Here is a 17,297-nt window from a genome sequence, read left to right on the forward strand (position 1 = left end):
CTTCTGCTGGTGGCATCTGAGTCAGATGCCGAAAATGAACATGCATTGGTCTGCACTGCTTTGCATCGTTATCAAGCAGAACCCATCATCAGCATGGACGCATGTCCTCCAGAATGGTGGTTGAAGCATGAAGGGACATATGAATCTTTGATGCGTCTGGCATGAAAATATCTTGCAATGCTGGCTACAACAGTGCCATGCGGACGCCTGTTGTCGCTTTCAGGTGACATTGTAAACAAGAAGCAGGCAGCATTATCTCCTGCAAATGTAAACAAACTTGTTTATCTGAGCGATTGGCTGAACAACAAGTAGGAATGAGTGGACTTTGTTTTATTTTTGAATGCAGTTATTTTTTGTACATAATTCTATATTTGTAAGTTCAACTTTCATGATAGAGATTGCACTACAGTACTTGTATGAGGTGAATTTAAAAATACTATTTCTTTTGTTTTTACAGTGCAAATATTTATGATAAAAATATACAGTTAGCACTGTACACTTTGTATTCTGTGTTATAATTGAAATCAACATATTTGAAAATGTGGAAAACATCCAAAAATACTTATATAAATAGTATTCTATTATTAACAGTGTGATTAATTACTTTTTTAATCGCTTGACAGCCCTAGTAATTATATAAAAAATAAAGAATTTCTGTACATAGGGTCACTAGGCTGAGAAAAAAAAAACTTTCACAATCTTTTCTTGTCAAGGCCACACACGTTTATCTTAACAGTAATTAAATCATCCTACTTTGAGTTATTAAATGCCTTTGTTCAGTCTGTAGCACTTAAAAGTGTTCAGCACTTGGTTTTCTTTCTGTTGACACAATGAGGAGAGGAAATGGCCTAACTATCCAAATGTAAATACCCTCTGCTCCAATCATTTTCTATTCTTGCTCCATCTCTAAAGTTCTCCCAGGGGAATCTAGTGATGCATGAATTCTTATTACTTCCATTTAGTGATTAATGAGAAGTGTAGTTTTTGCTATAGTCTTGCTTTCTTAATGTACTTTTGTGCCATAGCAAATTAGCATTGCCCATTATGAATAAATTGAAATGGAAGAATGGGCTTTTCCACGAAAACTAATAAAACAGGAAAATATTAAGGAGATGTACTGTTCTGGGTTTTTGTCCACAGATCCAGCTGTAAGTTACAGTGCCATACAAGTTTTTCCATTTTTATTTTCTCTCACTTTGGTGAATCTCAACAGTGAATTTTTTTATAAACAAAATCAGGCCTTTCTTGACAGCTGGAGCTGGAATTTCCCCACTTTCAATAATAATGCAGAAAAGGCAGAAATGTTCAATATTTCTGTTCTATGTTTGGAAAAAAACAGATTTAGTCATATCCTATACCACTCTTTCCACTGTACTAGGATCACAGTAGGATGTTAAACAGCAGCTCCTAAAGTTAGACCTTTTAAAATCAGCAGGTCAGAATAACACATCCAGGAGTTTTCCAAGATCTAGCTCAAGTGCGCATTGGACTGTTAATGTTGATTTTCAATAAAGAGTACATCTGCACTAAGGCAGTGTGTAGAGTGCAGACACTGTGCACCCAGCTAGCATAGGTATAAATAGCAGTGTGGATGGTGAGAGACAGCTTGGGCGAATAGAGTAGAAAAGAATGCCCTGTGTGCCTGAATTCTTGACTGTATGCCCTACACAGCTTTTTATACACCCAAGCGGTGCCTCCCACATCTACCCTTCTGTTTTTAGCAGTGTACTGTTCTGCTGCTTCCCCACTGCGGAAGCCTTTCCCCATTTACTCCCCACTGCTGGAACCTTTCGTTGCCACAGTGGGGAGCTGCCGAAGCCTTTCACTGCTGCATGTAGCTAAACACTGCAGTGACAAGTGTGGACACAGGCTGTGTTTCACTGCATTGTGTAGCTACACATACCCCATATTGCACCGTAAGTGTAGACATGGCCAAAGTCTTGGAACACTGCGGAAGTTGCAGAACCAGAAGACTGGAAGAAAGCTAATGAAAGGGTAAACGGGATGACCTGGGTAATTACAGGCCTGTAAGCCTGATATTGACCCTGGGCAAGATAATGGAGCTGCTTATATGGGACTTGATTAATAAAGAATTAAAGGAGGTTAAGCTGTAGCCGTGTTGGTCCCAGGATATTTGAGCGAGAAGCTAGGTGAGGTAATATCTTTTCATAGAATATCAGGGTTGCAAGGGACCTCAGGAGTCATCTAGTCCAATCCTCTGCTCAGAGCAGGACCAATCCCCAACTAAATCATCCCAGCCAGGGCTTTGTCAAGCCTGACCTTAAAAACCTCTAAGGAAGGAGATTCCACCACCTCCCTAGGTAACCCATTCCAGTGCTTCACCACCCTCCTAGTGAAAAAGTTTTTCCTAATATCCAAGAAAAGGTTTTCTGTTGGTGAAAGACACACACTTTTGATCTTACACAGAGTGCTTGAACAAGCTTGTCTCTCTCACAAACAAAAGTTGGTCAATAAAAGATATTACCTCACGCACCTTGTCTCTCTAAAGGAGTTTCTTACAGTTAATGCCATCAATATGGATTTATGGAAAATAGATCCTGTCAAACGAACCTGGTATCTTTTTTTGATGAGATTACAAGTTTGGTTGATAAATGTAATAGTATTGACATAATATACTTAGTCTTCTGTAGGGCATTTGACTTGGTACCATGCAACATTTTGATCAAAACACTAGAGAGAGAAAAAATTAACCTGGAATTCATTAAATGGATTAAATGCTGGATAACTGATCAGTCTCAAAATGTAATTGTAAATGGGGTATCATCATTAAGTAGGTTTGTTTTTATCGCTCTCCACGGGTGGTAAGAGGTCCTGCTACTTGGTGTCGGGGCAGGACACAAGGGTTAGGAAGTGAAGGGTATGGAGCATGAGCATGTACAGCTGTTTCCTAGGCACAGTTCAGAGGCAGACCGGCTGCAGGTTACGCAGCCGACTCAGCTGGTGTGGAAGGTGCAGCTGGGGAGGCTCGTAGGACAGGGGTCCAATGTTGAGGTCCGGATCCATTGGAGAGGCAGCTGAGCACACAGCCCTACTTTGGCTGAGGATTTCCCTCACAGTGGCAACCTTGCAGAGCCTGCTGTCCCCTCTGTGACGAGTTCGGTCACAGAGATCCCCTTGGGACTGTCACCTGATGTGCTGAGACTACCTCTGAGCCTGTTTTCTCTGCCAGTTTGGGCCTCCAGAACCCTGCCTTGTTGAGCCAGACACACCAGTCTGCCCCAACACAGACCCAGGGTCTGAACCACATGCCCCAAAGCTGCAGACTTAACTGAAAACAGCTTAAGAAGTGCTCCTGTCTCCAGCATCCAGACACCCAACTCCCAATGGGATCCAAACCCCAAATAAATCCATTTTACTCTGTATAAAGCTTATACAGGGTAAACTCATAAATTGTCCGCCCTCTATAACACTGATAGAGAGAGATGCACAGCTCTTTGCTTGCCCAGGTATTAATTACTTACTCTGGGTTAATTAATAAGTAAAAAGTGATTGTATTAAATATAAAAAGTAGGATTTAAGTGGTTCCAATTAATAACAGACAGAACAAAGTAAGTTACCAAGTAAAACAAACCAAAACATGCAAGTCTAAGCCTAATACATTAAGAAACTGATTACAGATGAAATCTCACCCCCAGAGATGTTCCAATAAGCTTCTTTCACAGACTGGACTCCTTCCTAGTCTGGGTCCAGCAATCACTCATACCCCCGTAGTTACTGTCCTTTGTTCCAGTTTCTTTCAGGCATCTCTTTGGGGTGGAGAGGCCGTCTCTTGAGCCAGCTGAAAACAAAATGGAGAGGCTCCCAGGGCCTTGTATATTCTCTCTTGTGGGCAGAAACCCCTTTGTTCTTCTGTGCAAAGTCACAGCAACAAGATGGAGTTTGTAGCCACCTGGGCAAGTCTCATGTCCATGAATGATTCAGCTTTTTGCAGGCCGACGCCATTGTTTACATTAGTGTTGAAACGTTCCTAGAAAATCTCAGATATAGACTGGCGTCTCCCAAAGTCCATTGTCAGTTTCTTGACTGGGCACTTACTGAGAATAGTCCTTTCTCAAGAAGCTGACCAAATGCTTCACTGAGGCTACTTAGAATCAAACACATTGAGATACAAGTACATAGCCAATATTCATAACTTCAAATACAAAAATGATACACACATACAGACAGCATAATCATAACCAGCAAATTACAACCTTTCCATAGACACCCCATTTGACCTCCTCTATAAAAGACCTGGTGCAAACATAGGACCGTGGTTGCAACAATGATCTATATGGTCATAGTTCATGTCAATAACGTCACACGTACTATAAAGCAATGATGACCCTGAATGTATTTATTGAGTATGAAAGCTTTATTTTTCAGAGTAGAGCAGAACTTCCGATGTTCTGTTTAAAGTAGTAGGGTAAAATTCTCTTCCGTTGTCATTGAGTAAAATTCCATTAAAGTCAATGGGTCAACGGTTGTTTACATCATCAGAGAATTTGGCCCACCATCTTCAAAGATAGGTTTGAGTAGCAGCCGTGTTAGTCTGTATCTGCAAAAAGAACAGGAGTACTTGTGGCACCCTAGAGACTAACACATTTATCTGAGCATAAGCTTTCGTGGGCTACAGCCCACTTCTTCAGATGCATAGAATGGAACATATAGTAAGGAGATATATATACATACAGAACATGAAAAGGTGGAAGTAGCCATATCAACTCTTAAGAGACTAATTTAATTAAGATGAGCAGTTATCAGCAGGAGAAAAAAAACTTTTGTAGTGATAATCGAGATGGCCCATTTCAGACAGTTGACAAGAGGTGTGAGAATACTTAACATGGGGAAATAGATTCAATCTGTGTAATGACTCAGCCATTTCCAGTCTCTATCAATCCTAAATTAATGGTATCTAGTTTGCATATTAATTCAAGGTCAGCTGTTTCTTGTTGGAGTCTGTTTTTGAAGCTTTTTGAATCTTTAAAGAGTGATCTTAAGTAGACACTAGTGGATCAATGAGTGGGTGACTTATTATAGCTTTTAATAACAAATCATGGGCAGTGAGGCTGTCTGACAGGTTATCAGCAGGAAAAGTTATGATTGACTTTCAGGAGTACTTCAGCATTACAGTACAGCAGTGTTTGTAGCCACTAGCATGTTTCATGTATGTGTCCCAAACTATATCCTATAGCTCTCTAAATAAGAGCTCATAAAGTATTAAAACAAAATGGAAGCAACAATCTGCAAACTGATACTTAGTAGCATGACCTTCCAAAAGAAAGACACTGGGTGGGGGAACTAAATCTTTCAGAGAAATGGTAATGAAATCCAGAACCTTTCACCTCTAAATTGGTAGATCAAATCTAGTGTAGGTACAGAGTAATTGTCCTCTGACTCTGTCAAATGACTTAATGGTCAACTTATCTCCTAATGAATAATTGCCCATGTGGCCAAAATCATTACAATTGGTACTGATTAACTTTTTTTTTTGATAGTCTCAAAGGCAAAAGATTTGAATTGGCATGGAGACTGGATAGTGAAGATAGTTCCTGCCACATCCATAAGGACAGTATACTGCTGTTTTAAAGTATCCTAGTCCTGAGTGAATTTAGTGCCTCTAGCAAATGCTGAACTTACTTTTTAAAATGTTGAGAGATTTTTTTTAAATGGCTTTACTGCATTTAATATGTAGAATTATATCTGTGTAACAGAACACTGCATGTCATTTTACAAAGAGAATGGAGTATCAGAATATAAATTTAGTACAAATATATGTTTATCAACGCAAATGTGTTAATCTCAGGATTATCTTTATCCTGTGCCACTAAGCCCGATGGACACAAGAAATAAAAGCTTCAAGCCTAAAGATCTTAATGCTAGTGTCTAAAACAGTTGAGATTCCCTGTTGCCAGGTGATTTGATATGGCTATGCAGAAAGCCAAGAGTTAACACTTGGATTGATGTCATGCTTTCAAGGCCAATAGGACCATTCTTCTGTTGTTGTAACTACCTTAAAAGCTCTAATAGCAATCCAGAGTTAGAGGTTTAACAGCTGGAAGAAATACAGTGGGAAACACTTGTAGTAAGCAAACAACTTACATAGTAGTGTCTGATGTCCCTGTTAGTAGATCTATAAGTGTGTTTTTACATTTTATAGCATTTGATCTCTGCATCAGTATGCAAAATCATAGACTAGAGTGTCTTGATGACTTCAGTATTCATGTGCAATGGATAAGAAAAGGCACAATCTAAGGCCATGGCTACACTTGCAGACGTGCAGCGCTGGGAGTTACAGCTGTGTTCGAACAGCTGAGTAGGGAAAGCACTGGTGTGTGGCCACACTCTCAGCTACCAGCGCTGCAGTGTGGCCACATTTGCAGCATTTGCAGCGCTGTTGGGAGTGGTGCATTATGGGCAGCTATCCCAGCGTTCAAGTGGCAGCAACATGCTTTTCAAAAGAGGGGGGTGGGGTGGAGTGTGACAGGGAGTGGGGGATAGAGAGAGAGTGGATTTTTGGAGCCGAAGCTGTGTCAGCTCTCTGCCTTGCAAAATTTGACCATTTCCTTGACCCCTCATTCACTCTTAACTGCAAATAGCCTGCAGACCAGATAAGCAGCTGCTCCAATGGACTCCCTTCTCCCCCCTGCTGTTTCTCTCCTCAAGCAAACACTAGCTGTAGACATTCATCCTCCTGCCTGCCTCATTCACAGCAAACAAGAGCTGTGTTTGTTTTTTAGATAAGCAGCTCCCGGAGCCCCGAGTTCACAACAAAACAGAGAGGCATCATAACAAAACAAAGAGTAATTTAGTTAAAAGCATTCTGGGATATCTCCTAGTACCCTGGAGGCCAATAACAGCGCTGGTGTGTGGCCACACTTGACGAGCAGCGCTGCATCACCAGCGCTGCACTCGTTATACCCCAAGCAGACCAGGTGTACAGCCAGCGCTGCAGCCAGGGAGTTGCAGCGCTGGATGTGCCTTGCAGATGTGGACAGTTACTAAGTTGCAGTGCTGTAAAGCCTCCACCAGCGCTGCAACTCTCCAGTGTAGCCAAGCCCTAAGATAACTTCTGAGCCTTCAACATGTGCTAAAAGTTTGTTGGGAAATCTGTCAAAGGCTACCACCGAATCAGGACCAAGTTTAACCTTTATATGCAGGTTACTGAGACAGCTGAATTTTTTTCATATTAAAGCAAAATAAAGCTAATTAGCTTCAGCATGACTGAGGTGACCCTCACATTGTTATGGTTTGAATTAAGGTGGAACAGATTCTAAGTCTGTAACACTTTCTGAAGTCAGGTGGGAATTTGACCAATCTGTTGCTACTGTGCAACAATGGTACCTTTTAACAGGAATTCCATAGGGAGGCAAATACAAGTCCATTGGAAATAGGATTTCAAGGGAGATACAATTAATAGAGCATTCTATAATGTTTTTAGTTTGACTTTTTTTTAAGGAGCACAAACTGTGACACATCCAACTTTGTGTACCTAATTTTTACTGTATCTGTTTTGTATATTCTATTAAAAATCTTACTTTCTCTGAAAAGTTGAAGTGAATAGTTTTGGTTAGACCGATTAGTACTTTCATTATTTCTATGTGGTTTTGCTTTAGCAGATTTACTAAATTCTAAAACCAATCTGGAGCTGGGGCAGGGGAATAGCCTCGCTTGCTTTTATATTAATATGTTAAAATGTCAGGCTCAGCATGTATTGGTGGGTTTGCTGCATAGTTTGATGTTGCTACAGGTTCATTTGATAGGGTGAATATTAACAGTGTCATATATTTGCTTAATTCTTGGAGAGCTTTTCTTCTCTATTTGTATAGACAAAGTGGATTTATAGGGGGGGATGTTTTAGAGATTGGCTCTTTTTTACCCGCAGGGATGTTTATGCACATGATGGATCCATATATCTGTTCCCATTGCTTGCCTTTGAAGTGCAAGTAAGCTACACAGATTGTAACCTCCTCACAAAACTTTTTAAAGATCTTCATTGAGAAGTTATTAGCTTATATATAAATAAGGAGGAGTACTTGTGGCACCTTAGAGACTAATACATTTATTTGAGCATAAGCTTTCATGGGCTACAGCCCACTTCATCAGATGCATAGACTGGAACATATAGTAAGAAGATATATATACATACAGAGAACATGAAAAAGTGGAAGTTGCCATACCAACTCTTAGAAGCTAATTAATTAAGATGAGCTATTATCAGCAGGAGGAAAAAAAAACTTTTGTAGTGATAATCAAGATGGCCCATTCCAGACAATTGACAAGAAGGTGTGAGGATACTTAACAAGGGGAAATAGATTCAATATGTGTAATGACCCAGCCACTCCCAGTCTCTATTCAAGCCCAAGTTAATGGCATCTAGTTTGCAAATTAATTCTAGTTCAGCAGTTTCTCGTTAGTCTGTTTTTGAAGCTTCAGAAAAGCTTCAAATTAAATGAGAATTAATTAACTATATGTTACTATATGTTACATTCTGTGCATCTGATGAAGTGAGCTGCAGCCCATGAAAGCTTATGCTCAAATTAAATCTGTTAGTCTCTAAGGTACCACAAGGATTCCTGTTCTTTTTGCGGATACAGACTAAAACGGCTATTACTCTGAAACATTGGCATACAAAATATTTATAATTTTTCTTCTGCTTAGCAGCAGGTCACAAGGCATCTGTTCAGAAGTACTTTAAATTCCTTTTTTTTGTTTCTAACCTGTAACTACCTGATTACTGTCCTGAGTGGTGTAACATTACTTGCATATAGAAGTACTAGTCCCAGCTCAGTGTTGTGTCTGCACCTTTGTTCGATAGTCAGATCCCTTTGTCCATTTTATAATTTGCAATTCCAAATGCACAGTTGTTCCTTGTTTTATAATTGTTTTATAGATGTGGGGAGAAAGGTTTAAATGCTTAGGACTCCTTATGAGAGATTCGTTCTTTATCTCAGCTGCTTTATTTTTCTCAGAGTAAGTGTTTAATACAAAAAGTGTTATTTAAAATGTCTTGCATAAATACATGGGTGGCTCTAGTACAGGTGTAGGCAAGCTATGGCACGCGTGCCGAAGACAGCACGCGAGCTGATTTTCAGTGGCACTCACACTGCCCGGGTCCTGGCCACTGGTCCAGGGGGCTCTGCATTTTAATTTAATTTTAAATGAAGCTTTTAAAACATTTTAAAAACCTTATTTGCTTTACATACAACAATAGTTTAGTTATATATTATAGACTTATAGAAAGAGACCTTCTAAAAACATTAAAATGTATGACTGGCACGCGAAACCTTAAATTAGAGTGAATAAATGAAGACTCGGCGCACCACTTCTGAAAGGTTGCCGACCCCTGTTCTAATGCATCTGGCCAAATGAGTATCCTGTCTTGAGAATCTTATGTATAAGACTTACAAAATGCAATGATATCTAAAATGTGAATTAGACTCTCATTTTCTGTGAAGATATATTTTTTAAACTGCTGTTTTGGTCTAAAAACATGTTTTAATTTCATGGCAATTTTAAAATGACAGTAGAAAGTTCTTTAACTTTTTATTTATCTGAATGTAGGAGTATAGTATTTATTTGCGGGGGGGGAGGGGTGATATACAGCAGTAACCAACATTTTCACACTGTTAGACAAAATCTCCCCTATCCAAAAGTTATGTTTCAGATTTGCCAGTACATACACAGCCACAGCAGTTTTATCAAATGAAAAGCTGTCTTGCTGTGAAAATGGTGAATTTTTGCCAAGGGCAAATATGTAAAATATGACAGTCCAGAGCAGGAGTTTCACCTTCCAGACAGGAGGTTGGCAGAGTGTGGATAATTGATGTGATAAAAATTAACTTTGTGAAAATGGTAGCATTGATGTTTCTGTGAGGTATATTTAGAGAGCTGTATATCAAGTACATTTTGAATTTTTGCAGGTTGGGAGATCAACAGAAAGCCCTATAGACTTTGTAGTAACAGATACAATTTCTGGCAGTCAAAACAATGATGAAACTCAGATCACACAAAGCACCATATCCAGGTTTGCGTGCAGGATTGTCTGCGATAGGAATGCACCGTATACAGCGAGGATTTTTGCAGCAGGATTTGACTCTTCTAAAAACATATTTCTTGGAGTAAGTACTACTGATTGCTATGTTATCTATGAGCAAAAATATCCACTATGCCATATGACTGATTTAAAAAAAAAAACAAAGCACAAGAATTTGCTTATTACAAATTGTGTATATTACCATTGACTTTGGTGCCAAGGTTTATTAAAACCTCAGTAATTCTATTATTTGAAAAATGTATGGAAACTTCAAATTTATTAGCCAAATTTATCGCCACTCTGTGAACTCTTCACGGTGGCTTCTACCTATCTTTAATATCAGAGTTTAAATTAAGTGGCCTCTTTTTTTTGTTTGTTTGTTGAAAAGACTCGCAACAGCTCTTCAGGGCGCAACATGAGTTCTGATGAGGTATTCACCATTAATTAGAATTACAGTGGGGTTGTTTTGGCTATATGAGTGCTAGCTACCAAGAAAAGATATAACAGCCACCCAGTACAAGCCACAGTGAACCCTGTTATTTATATAAACTATAGTGGTTAACAGCATCTTCATGATTTAAGTGTTAGCTGATATGTCTGTAAAGCCAACATAGTGATTGCACAAACAACTCATGTATGACATTTGGTTTATTGAGTTAGAAGTAACAATTTTCTGCAAAAGTTTAAATACTGGTTTAAAATGTGCAGCTAAATCTCTTGCTGCTTTGACAATATTCCCCCACCAGCCTTAGAATTCATCAAGAGTGTTTTTCACCCTTATAAACACTAACTCTGCTGGTGAAATATTCTTGAGTGCCGATCCTCTTGAGGCTTTGAAAGTAAAAGGCTGCCTTCTTTCCCATTGTTGTGGTGTTACATCTAGGAAAAAGCAGCAAAATGGAAAAATCCTGATGGGCACATGGATGGATTAACAACCAATGGCGTTCTGGTCATGCATCCCAAAGGAGGTTTTACCGAAGAATCTAAACCTGGAGTGTGGCGGGAAATCTCTGTCTGTGGTGATGTATATACTCTGCGAGAAACCAGATCTGCTCAACAAAGGGGGAAGCTAGTAAGTTGAAAGTGCACAGTTATTCAAAACCAAAGTACTACTAACATAGGAAAACCTCTGTTTTCTGGTACTGAGAACTGTGATATTAGAGGTGTGAGGTACATGAAGTACAGTATTGTGTCTGAGCATTGTCACACCTAGCACTAGGGCAGGGAATCACTGAAAGAACACCCACACCCACACTCACACCCACACTCACACCCACACCCACACACCAGTCCTGAGAAGCTCAGCTCTACTGCTCCTCCTCCAGCTTCCTAAAGACCCCCAAGAGGCCTGGCTGCCCTTTGATCTGCCACTAGCAGGGAGAGGGAAAGAAAGCAGGGTCCCCATACTACTACCAAGCCTTTAAGGGGAGGGGTTTGCACATCTCAATGTCTATTCTGTTTTTTTTTTTTTGCTACAGTGCTCTCCTTCCCAGCTCCTCATCTGTCTCTTCCTTCCTTTTTTCTAAGGAGGGGCCAGATGTAACTATTCAGCCATCAAGCTGTTAGACTCTGAGGATTGGGGGAAGTGTAGGTACCGTATTTTTCCATGTATAAGACACTACTTTTTCCTAAAACATTAGACTAAAAATTGAGGGTCGTCTTATACACGGAAGTAAGCCGAGGAGAGAACCGCGCGGTCAGGGCCGGCTCTGGCTTTTTTGCCGTCCCAAGCAAAACAAAAAACCTGCGCGGGGGCCAGAGCAGCAAAGTGAGGGGGGGAACAAACCTGCCACTTGGCCGGAGCAGGGAAGGGGCGAGGAGGAACAAACCTGCTGGCTGGAGCAGCGAAGTGTGTGTGTGGGGGGGGCGTGAAACCTGCCCGCCGGTTGGAGCGACGGGTGGGAGGAGGAGGGCGCGTGAAACAAACCTGCCGGCTGGAGCAGCAAAAGGGGGGGGGGGGGGAGGGGCCCGAAACAAACCGCCCGGCCGGCCAGAGCGGCAAAGGGAGGACGCGAAACAAACTGGCCAGCCGGAGCAGTGAAGGGGGGGGGTGTGTGAAACCTGCTGGTCGGTCGGAGCGACGGGGGGGCGCGTGAAACAAACCGCCCGCCCGGCCGGAGCAGCGAAGGGAAGAAAAAACAAAAAAGAAAAAAAAATACCTGCAGGGCAGCGGGTGCAGGGGGACTCCCAGCCCTGCACACCCCGGGCAGCGGAGTGCGCACCCCGGCTACCGGGGCGGGGGGGAGAGACAGAAGGGGGCTGGTCAGGGCTTCCTTAAGGGGGCGCTCGCCCTGCGGCCCCTCCCGCCGCACTGCCTGCTGGGAGGGCTCCGTGCAGCTCGGGTGGGCGGCCAGGGAGGGATGCGGGCTGCCGTGCCGGGCTTGCTGCAGACCTGGCACCACTCCCAGCAGCTCCCCTCCTCCGCGCTGCCGCCCCCTATAGGGCAGCAGGAGCAGCAAACCAAAAAGAAAAAAACCTGCAGGGGCGGCGGAAGCGGCGAAGCGCAAAAAAAATAAAATAAATAAAATAAAAGGATTGGGCAGGATGCCGCCCCAAGCACCAGCTTGCTCAGCTGGTGCCTGGAGCCGGCCCTGCGCGCGGTTGCGAAACTTCCCATACCTTGTCTCTGCAAACAGGCTTCTTCCAATCAAGCTAAGTGTGATGCATAATATCATAGTACTGGTACGTAAGTGTTGCCTAATTACTAAATAAAAATGTGTTCTGTTTTATGTTTAAAATATTGATTTCTGAATTTTGGGTTAGAAAAGTGGGGGTCGTCTTATACATGGGGGCGTCTTATACACGGAAAAATACGGTAATAATTTTCCATCCCCCACTCATCCATTTTCAGCCTCACATTTTTTCTTACTGGGCAACCCATTCTTCCCCTCCTCGCCACTGTATGGCCACACTCGTACTGCGTCTTCCAACTCTGGGGCTCAAGAGATTCTTTTTTTGCACCCTTTCCCTCCCCTCCCTCCATCCCTGACTGTTACGGATTTCTGGGGGAGACGACTGATGCTCCCTGTCTGGGTTGCTTAGGACTGCAGTTCTTAGAAGCAAAAGTCCTCCCCTTCTGAGTAGGCACTTGTTGTTCCCCCAGGTATTCCTACCTCTTGCAATGATTCATTGACTTATTAATTCTAGTTTGGTTGTAACTGATATAAAAAGGGAGAGCACCATATCCTGGGCTATAGGTGCCTTTGCTATATTCAAAAATACAATGACAGAATAGAACTGTACACTGTTACTAAAACACCTTTTAGTGCTGCTGAGGAAAAGCGGCTCTAGAATAAATACGTCTCCTTTTGCACAGATAAGACAATTTGCCTTCTTATTGTAAATAAAATTACATGGCATACTGGTTAGTACTGCTGTGAGCAATATTCTTTGAGTGGCTTCGTAAAAATGAATCCACCAAGTTTGCAATGTGTTCAGTCCATGATACCAAGAAACCTTTCCCTTTTCTGTTTGTAAAGAATTCTCTGACTCCTCATTTGATGAGCTTCTGTTCTGATCACTGAACTTCATACCTGTAGCGCTTGCTGTAAATTACCTTTTATCAATAGATTATTGTATCATTATCTAGGGTTTTTATAGGGATGATTTACTGTTCTTAATCTACAAATTTGGGCTAAATTAATATATCAAGGGTGGTCACTCCTCCTGCCAGCCACACTTATTGAAGTGTTCTGTTTAATATCCAGGATATTTATTTGATATGACAGTACTGGATGTTCCACCCCTTAGCAATATGTAAAGCTGATGCTGGTAAATTATACACTTCTCGCTCCTGAGAAGCAGTCTGTTCTCAGTTAGTGTCGCACACATTTTAATGTGCATTCAGCATGTCAAGGGTGGTACCAACAGCGCACGTTGCCTATATGTTTCTGACATTAAAACAAATTAAAGAAAGCTGCACCAAAGCTGTTGTTTTTTTAAGTATATTCTCTCAATGTTGCATAATCACCTGCTTTCATTCAGAAGAGAAAATGAGAATTTTTAGACAGTAAATCTTATGCTGTGGTTTGTACACAATGACTGTTTATACACTAAGAGCCTGATTTTTCAGAAGAGTGGAGTGCCTTCAGCTTCCATAGACTTCAAAATGAGTAATAGGTGCTCCTCACTTCTGAAAATTGGGGACTAAGATTTAGCTGTCAGTTACTTTTATGCCCTAGTATTAAACTTTACAAAAGTATTTGTGAATTTGGCTAGCATTGATATCTGCAATATAAAATGTCACTTGCCCGCCCAAACAAAGGAAGCAAAATGCAACAGCAAGCTCTAAAGGAGTGATACAGCTGACTATCTGGCACACAACTCAGAATGAAGGAGTGGGAACTTTCTCTAAATCCTGTCAGAACTGTCTGTAAGTAAAACAGACAACCACAGAGAAAATCCATGCTAGAGAGACCCAGGGAAGATCCATACTAGAAGATGAGAAAGAAAGAGACATGGTAGGTAGGAGAGACCCCCCCACATCAAAGGGGTACTGGGGAGGGGAGGATAATTTCCAGAGAGGTTATTTGTAAACAGTCTGAGAATTTTACCAGAGAATTGTGGTAGTGAATAGTATATGTTGAGGAAAAGGAGTCATTCACAGAATTAGCTAAATTGTCTGTAAAAGATCCGTCTCAAATTTATGTCTGTGTTGTACCTCTAGGTAGAAAATGAGACCAACATCCTACAAGATGGCTCTCTCATTGACCTGTGTGGAGCCACTCTTCTGTGGAGAACAGCAGATGGTCTGTTTCACACACCGACTCAGAAACACATTGAAGCTTTGCGACAGGAGATAAATGCCGCTAGGCCACAGTGTCCTGTTGGGCTGAATACTTTAGCGTTTCCCAGCATTAACCGTAAAGATGTGGTAGAAGAGAAACAGCCTTGGGCTTACCTTAGCTGTGGTCACGTTCATGGCTATCACAACTGGGGACATCGCAGTGACACAGAAGCCAATGAGCGCGAGTGTCCTATGTGCAGAACCGTTGGTCCCTATGTGCCTCTTTGGCTTGGTTGCGAGGCAGGGTTTTATGTGGATGCTGGTCCTCCAACTTATGCTTTCACCCCTTGTGGACATGTGTGCTCTGAGAAATCTGCAAAATACTGGTCTCAAATCCCACTGCCTCATGGTACTCATGCATTTCATGCTTCCTGCCCTTTTTGTGCCGCGCAGCTGACTGGGGAGCACAACTGCGTCAAACTAATTTTTCAGGGTCCAATTGACTGATGCCATTTTACAAATGACCACAATAACATTTTCTTTAACAATTTACTGTGAAGATTTTGCCATTAACTCTAGATTTTACCTTTTTATAATACTGTTATTACTGGGGACGTGTGTGGCGGGGGGTAAGGGGCCTGATGGGGGATGAAATGGGGATACATTGATACCTGGAACTTGACAGATATCAGTGGTGTTGCATGCTCATCAGCGGCATATTCATGAAGTCATCTTGATCAAATTGTAGTATGTTTGTAATAATCTTTCTATTAGTACCCTCAATCAGAAAAAAAATGTCAATTTTTTTTTAATCTTGGATTTTTTAATGGAAATTTTTTTCTTCTAAACTTTGACAAGCCTTTAAAAACCTATTTTTTCAAATCTAGAAGGAACATACAGAATGTAATTTGTCTTTAATTTGCAATATAATTAACTTGAATAGTTTCTCAAAGAGCTAATATGGAATGTGTAGGCAAACATAGGTGAATGTTAACTAGACATAACTGTCAATTTGGATCATACATGAAAGGTTAGCTGCATAAATTGTAGCATATAAATGCTATTAAATGACCTGTTATGGTATAATACAGTTGGCCAAAAAGGCATCAAGGATTACTTGAAACTGGGGAATTCCTGTTTGCTTTGATTTCCTTTCAGTGTAGGATATATCCAGTGTTCATGAAATACAGTATATGGTTGATTTTTTTTTAACCTGCATTTTGTGAAATTGAATTACTTTTACACATGTAAAGTTGTTTATACCTTTTAAAGAGAGAGTTTCTGTATGTTTGTAGTCCTGCCTTTGCTTTCTTTCTGCTTAATGTGGCTTGCCCTTGCTGCTCACCTTGCATGCCTGGAACTACTGGGTTAATTAAGATGTAGCAACCCTTTAAGAATTGCATTAATGAAGTGGTAGCACTGCAGCAATAGAAAATAGGTTTAGGTGCTGTTATACAGAATTTATGCACATAAACCTAAATCCAGCAAGGCATTCTAAGCACATGCTTAACTTTAAGCACATCATTAGCCCTTTTGACTTCAGTGGGGCTTAAGTGCTTGACCGGATTGGGGCCATGCTGTCTTCTTTAGAAATCAAAAAGTGATTAAAAATAAGCTACTGGTTTTTTTAAGCTCACTTACATGATACTAGCCAAAATGCTATGAGGAGAGCATCCTTCCATAATTTAACTGTAGTTTTTGTTTGACTTATTACCATCTTTTCTTGCATTTTTGAGAAGTGCTGGAATCTATTTTTATTTAAAATGTTTGCAAATCAAACAGAATTCAAATGTAATCATTAAATACACACAATAGAATAGGTTGTTCATTTGCAGTAGATAATCTGAAATTCCTGATTTTTAAGAGAAGAAATAGGTGTTTACTAGGGAAATAATTAAATCAGAATTTCATGAGAGATCTACCATCCTACTCTGCCAGCTTCATTTGGTTGAGAATAATAATAATTCTTGATCCTTGCTCTCTGTAATCTAGGTATCTGAGGTATCAGTCTATCCAAGTTGAAAAACTTTGGGAGAAAATCGTCAAAAGGTGAAACTGATTATTCAAAACTCAGTTCTGTTAAAGTGATAGCTATATCACTTGAAATTTGCTATATTTGTGCCCTTTGTATAAATAGATAATTTATATGATTTTAATATATTGTGTATATACTTGAATTGGCCTGTTCATATTTTGGTTGTCAAATTGTTTTATAGTTAACCTTATAAACATTTAAAATGTCCCTTGCCTATGGTGGTGGGACATATTATTTTGTCTGCTGCTGTTTAATATAATTTTGCTGTGTAAAAAAGTTTGGCATTTTAATAATTTGAAAATAGCTTTACTTCTATTTTTAAACTTTATTTTCGTTTTGCCGTAAAAGGTAGTGTTCATTCTGCAGCATTCCCTGTACAAATCCCAAATTGTACAGTTTGCTTGTCTGTCTCACTGGTTGGAAAGGGGACAAAACTTGTTAGTATAGAACTATATACTTCTTCCTAGTGCCTTTTCAGTGAGATCCTTTTGTGATTCCAT

General features: G+C 40.6%; 1 protein-coding gene across 2 annotated transcripts in view; it reads left to right on the plus strand.

The window, feature by feature from the left end:
• The window catches only part of PELI2 (pellino E3 ubiquitin protein ligase family member 2), a 124,687-nt gene extending 109,375 nt beyond the window's left edge, over positions 1-15,312 (plus strand). For both annotated transcript variants that reach the window (XM_039536504.1, XM_039536505.1), the window contains 3 exons: positions 9,924-10,121; positions 10,920-11,108; positions 14,703-15,312. In XM_039536504.1, the coding sequence (XP_039392438.1) occupies positions 9,924-10,121; positions 10,920-11,108; positions 14,703-15,269 (954 nt within the window). In that variant the 3' untranslated portion in view covers positions 15,270-15,312. The remainder of the gene's footprint in view (positions 1-9,923; positions 10,122-10,919; positions 11,109-14,702) is intronic.
• The last annotated feature ends 1,985 nt before the right edge of the window (positions 15,313-17,297 follow it).

Source organism: Mauremys reevesii, linkage group 4 (genome assembly GCF_016161935.1).
Source record: "Mauremys reevesii isolate NIE-2019 linkage group 4, ASM1616193v1, whole genome shotgun sequence".
NCBI lineage: Eukaryota > Metazoa > Chordata > Testudines > Geoemydidae > Mauremys > Mauremys reevesii.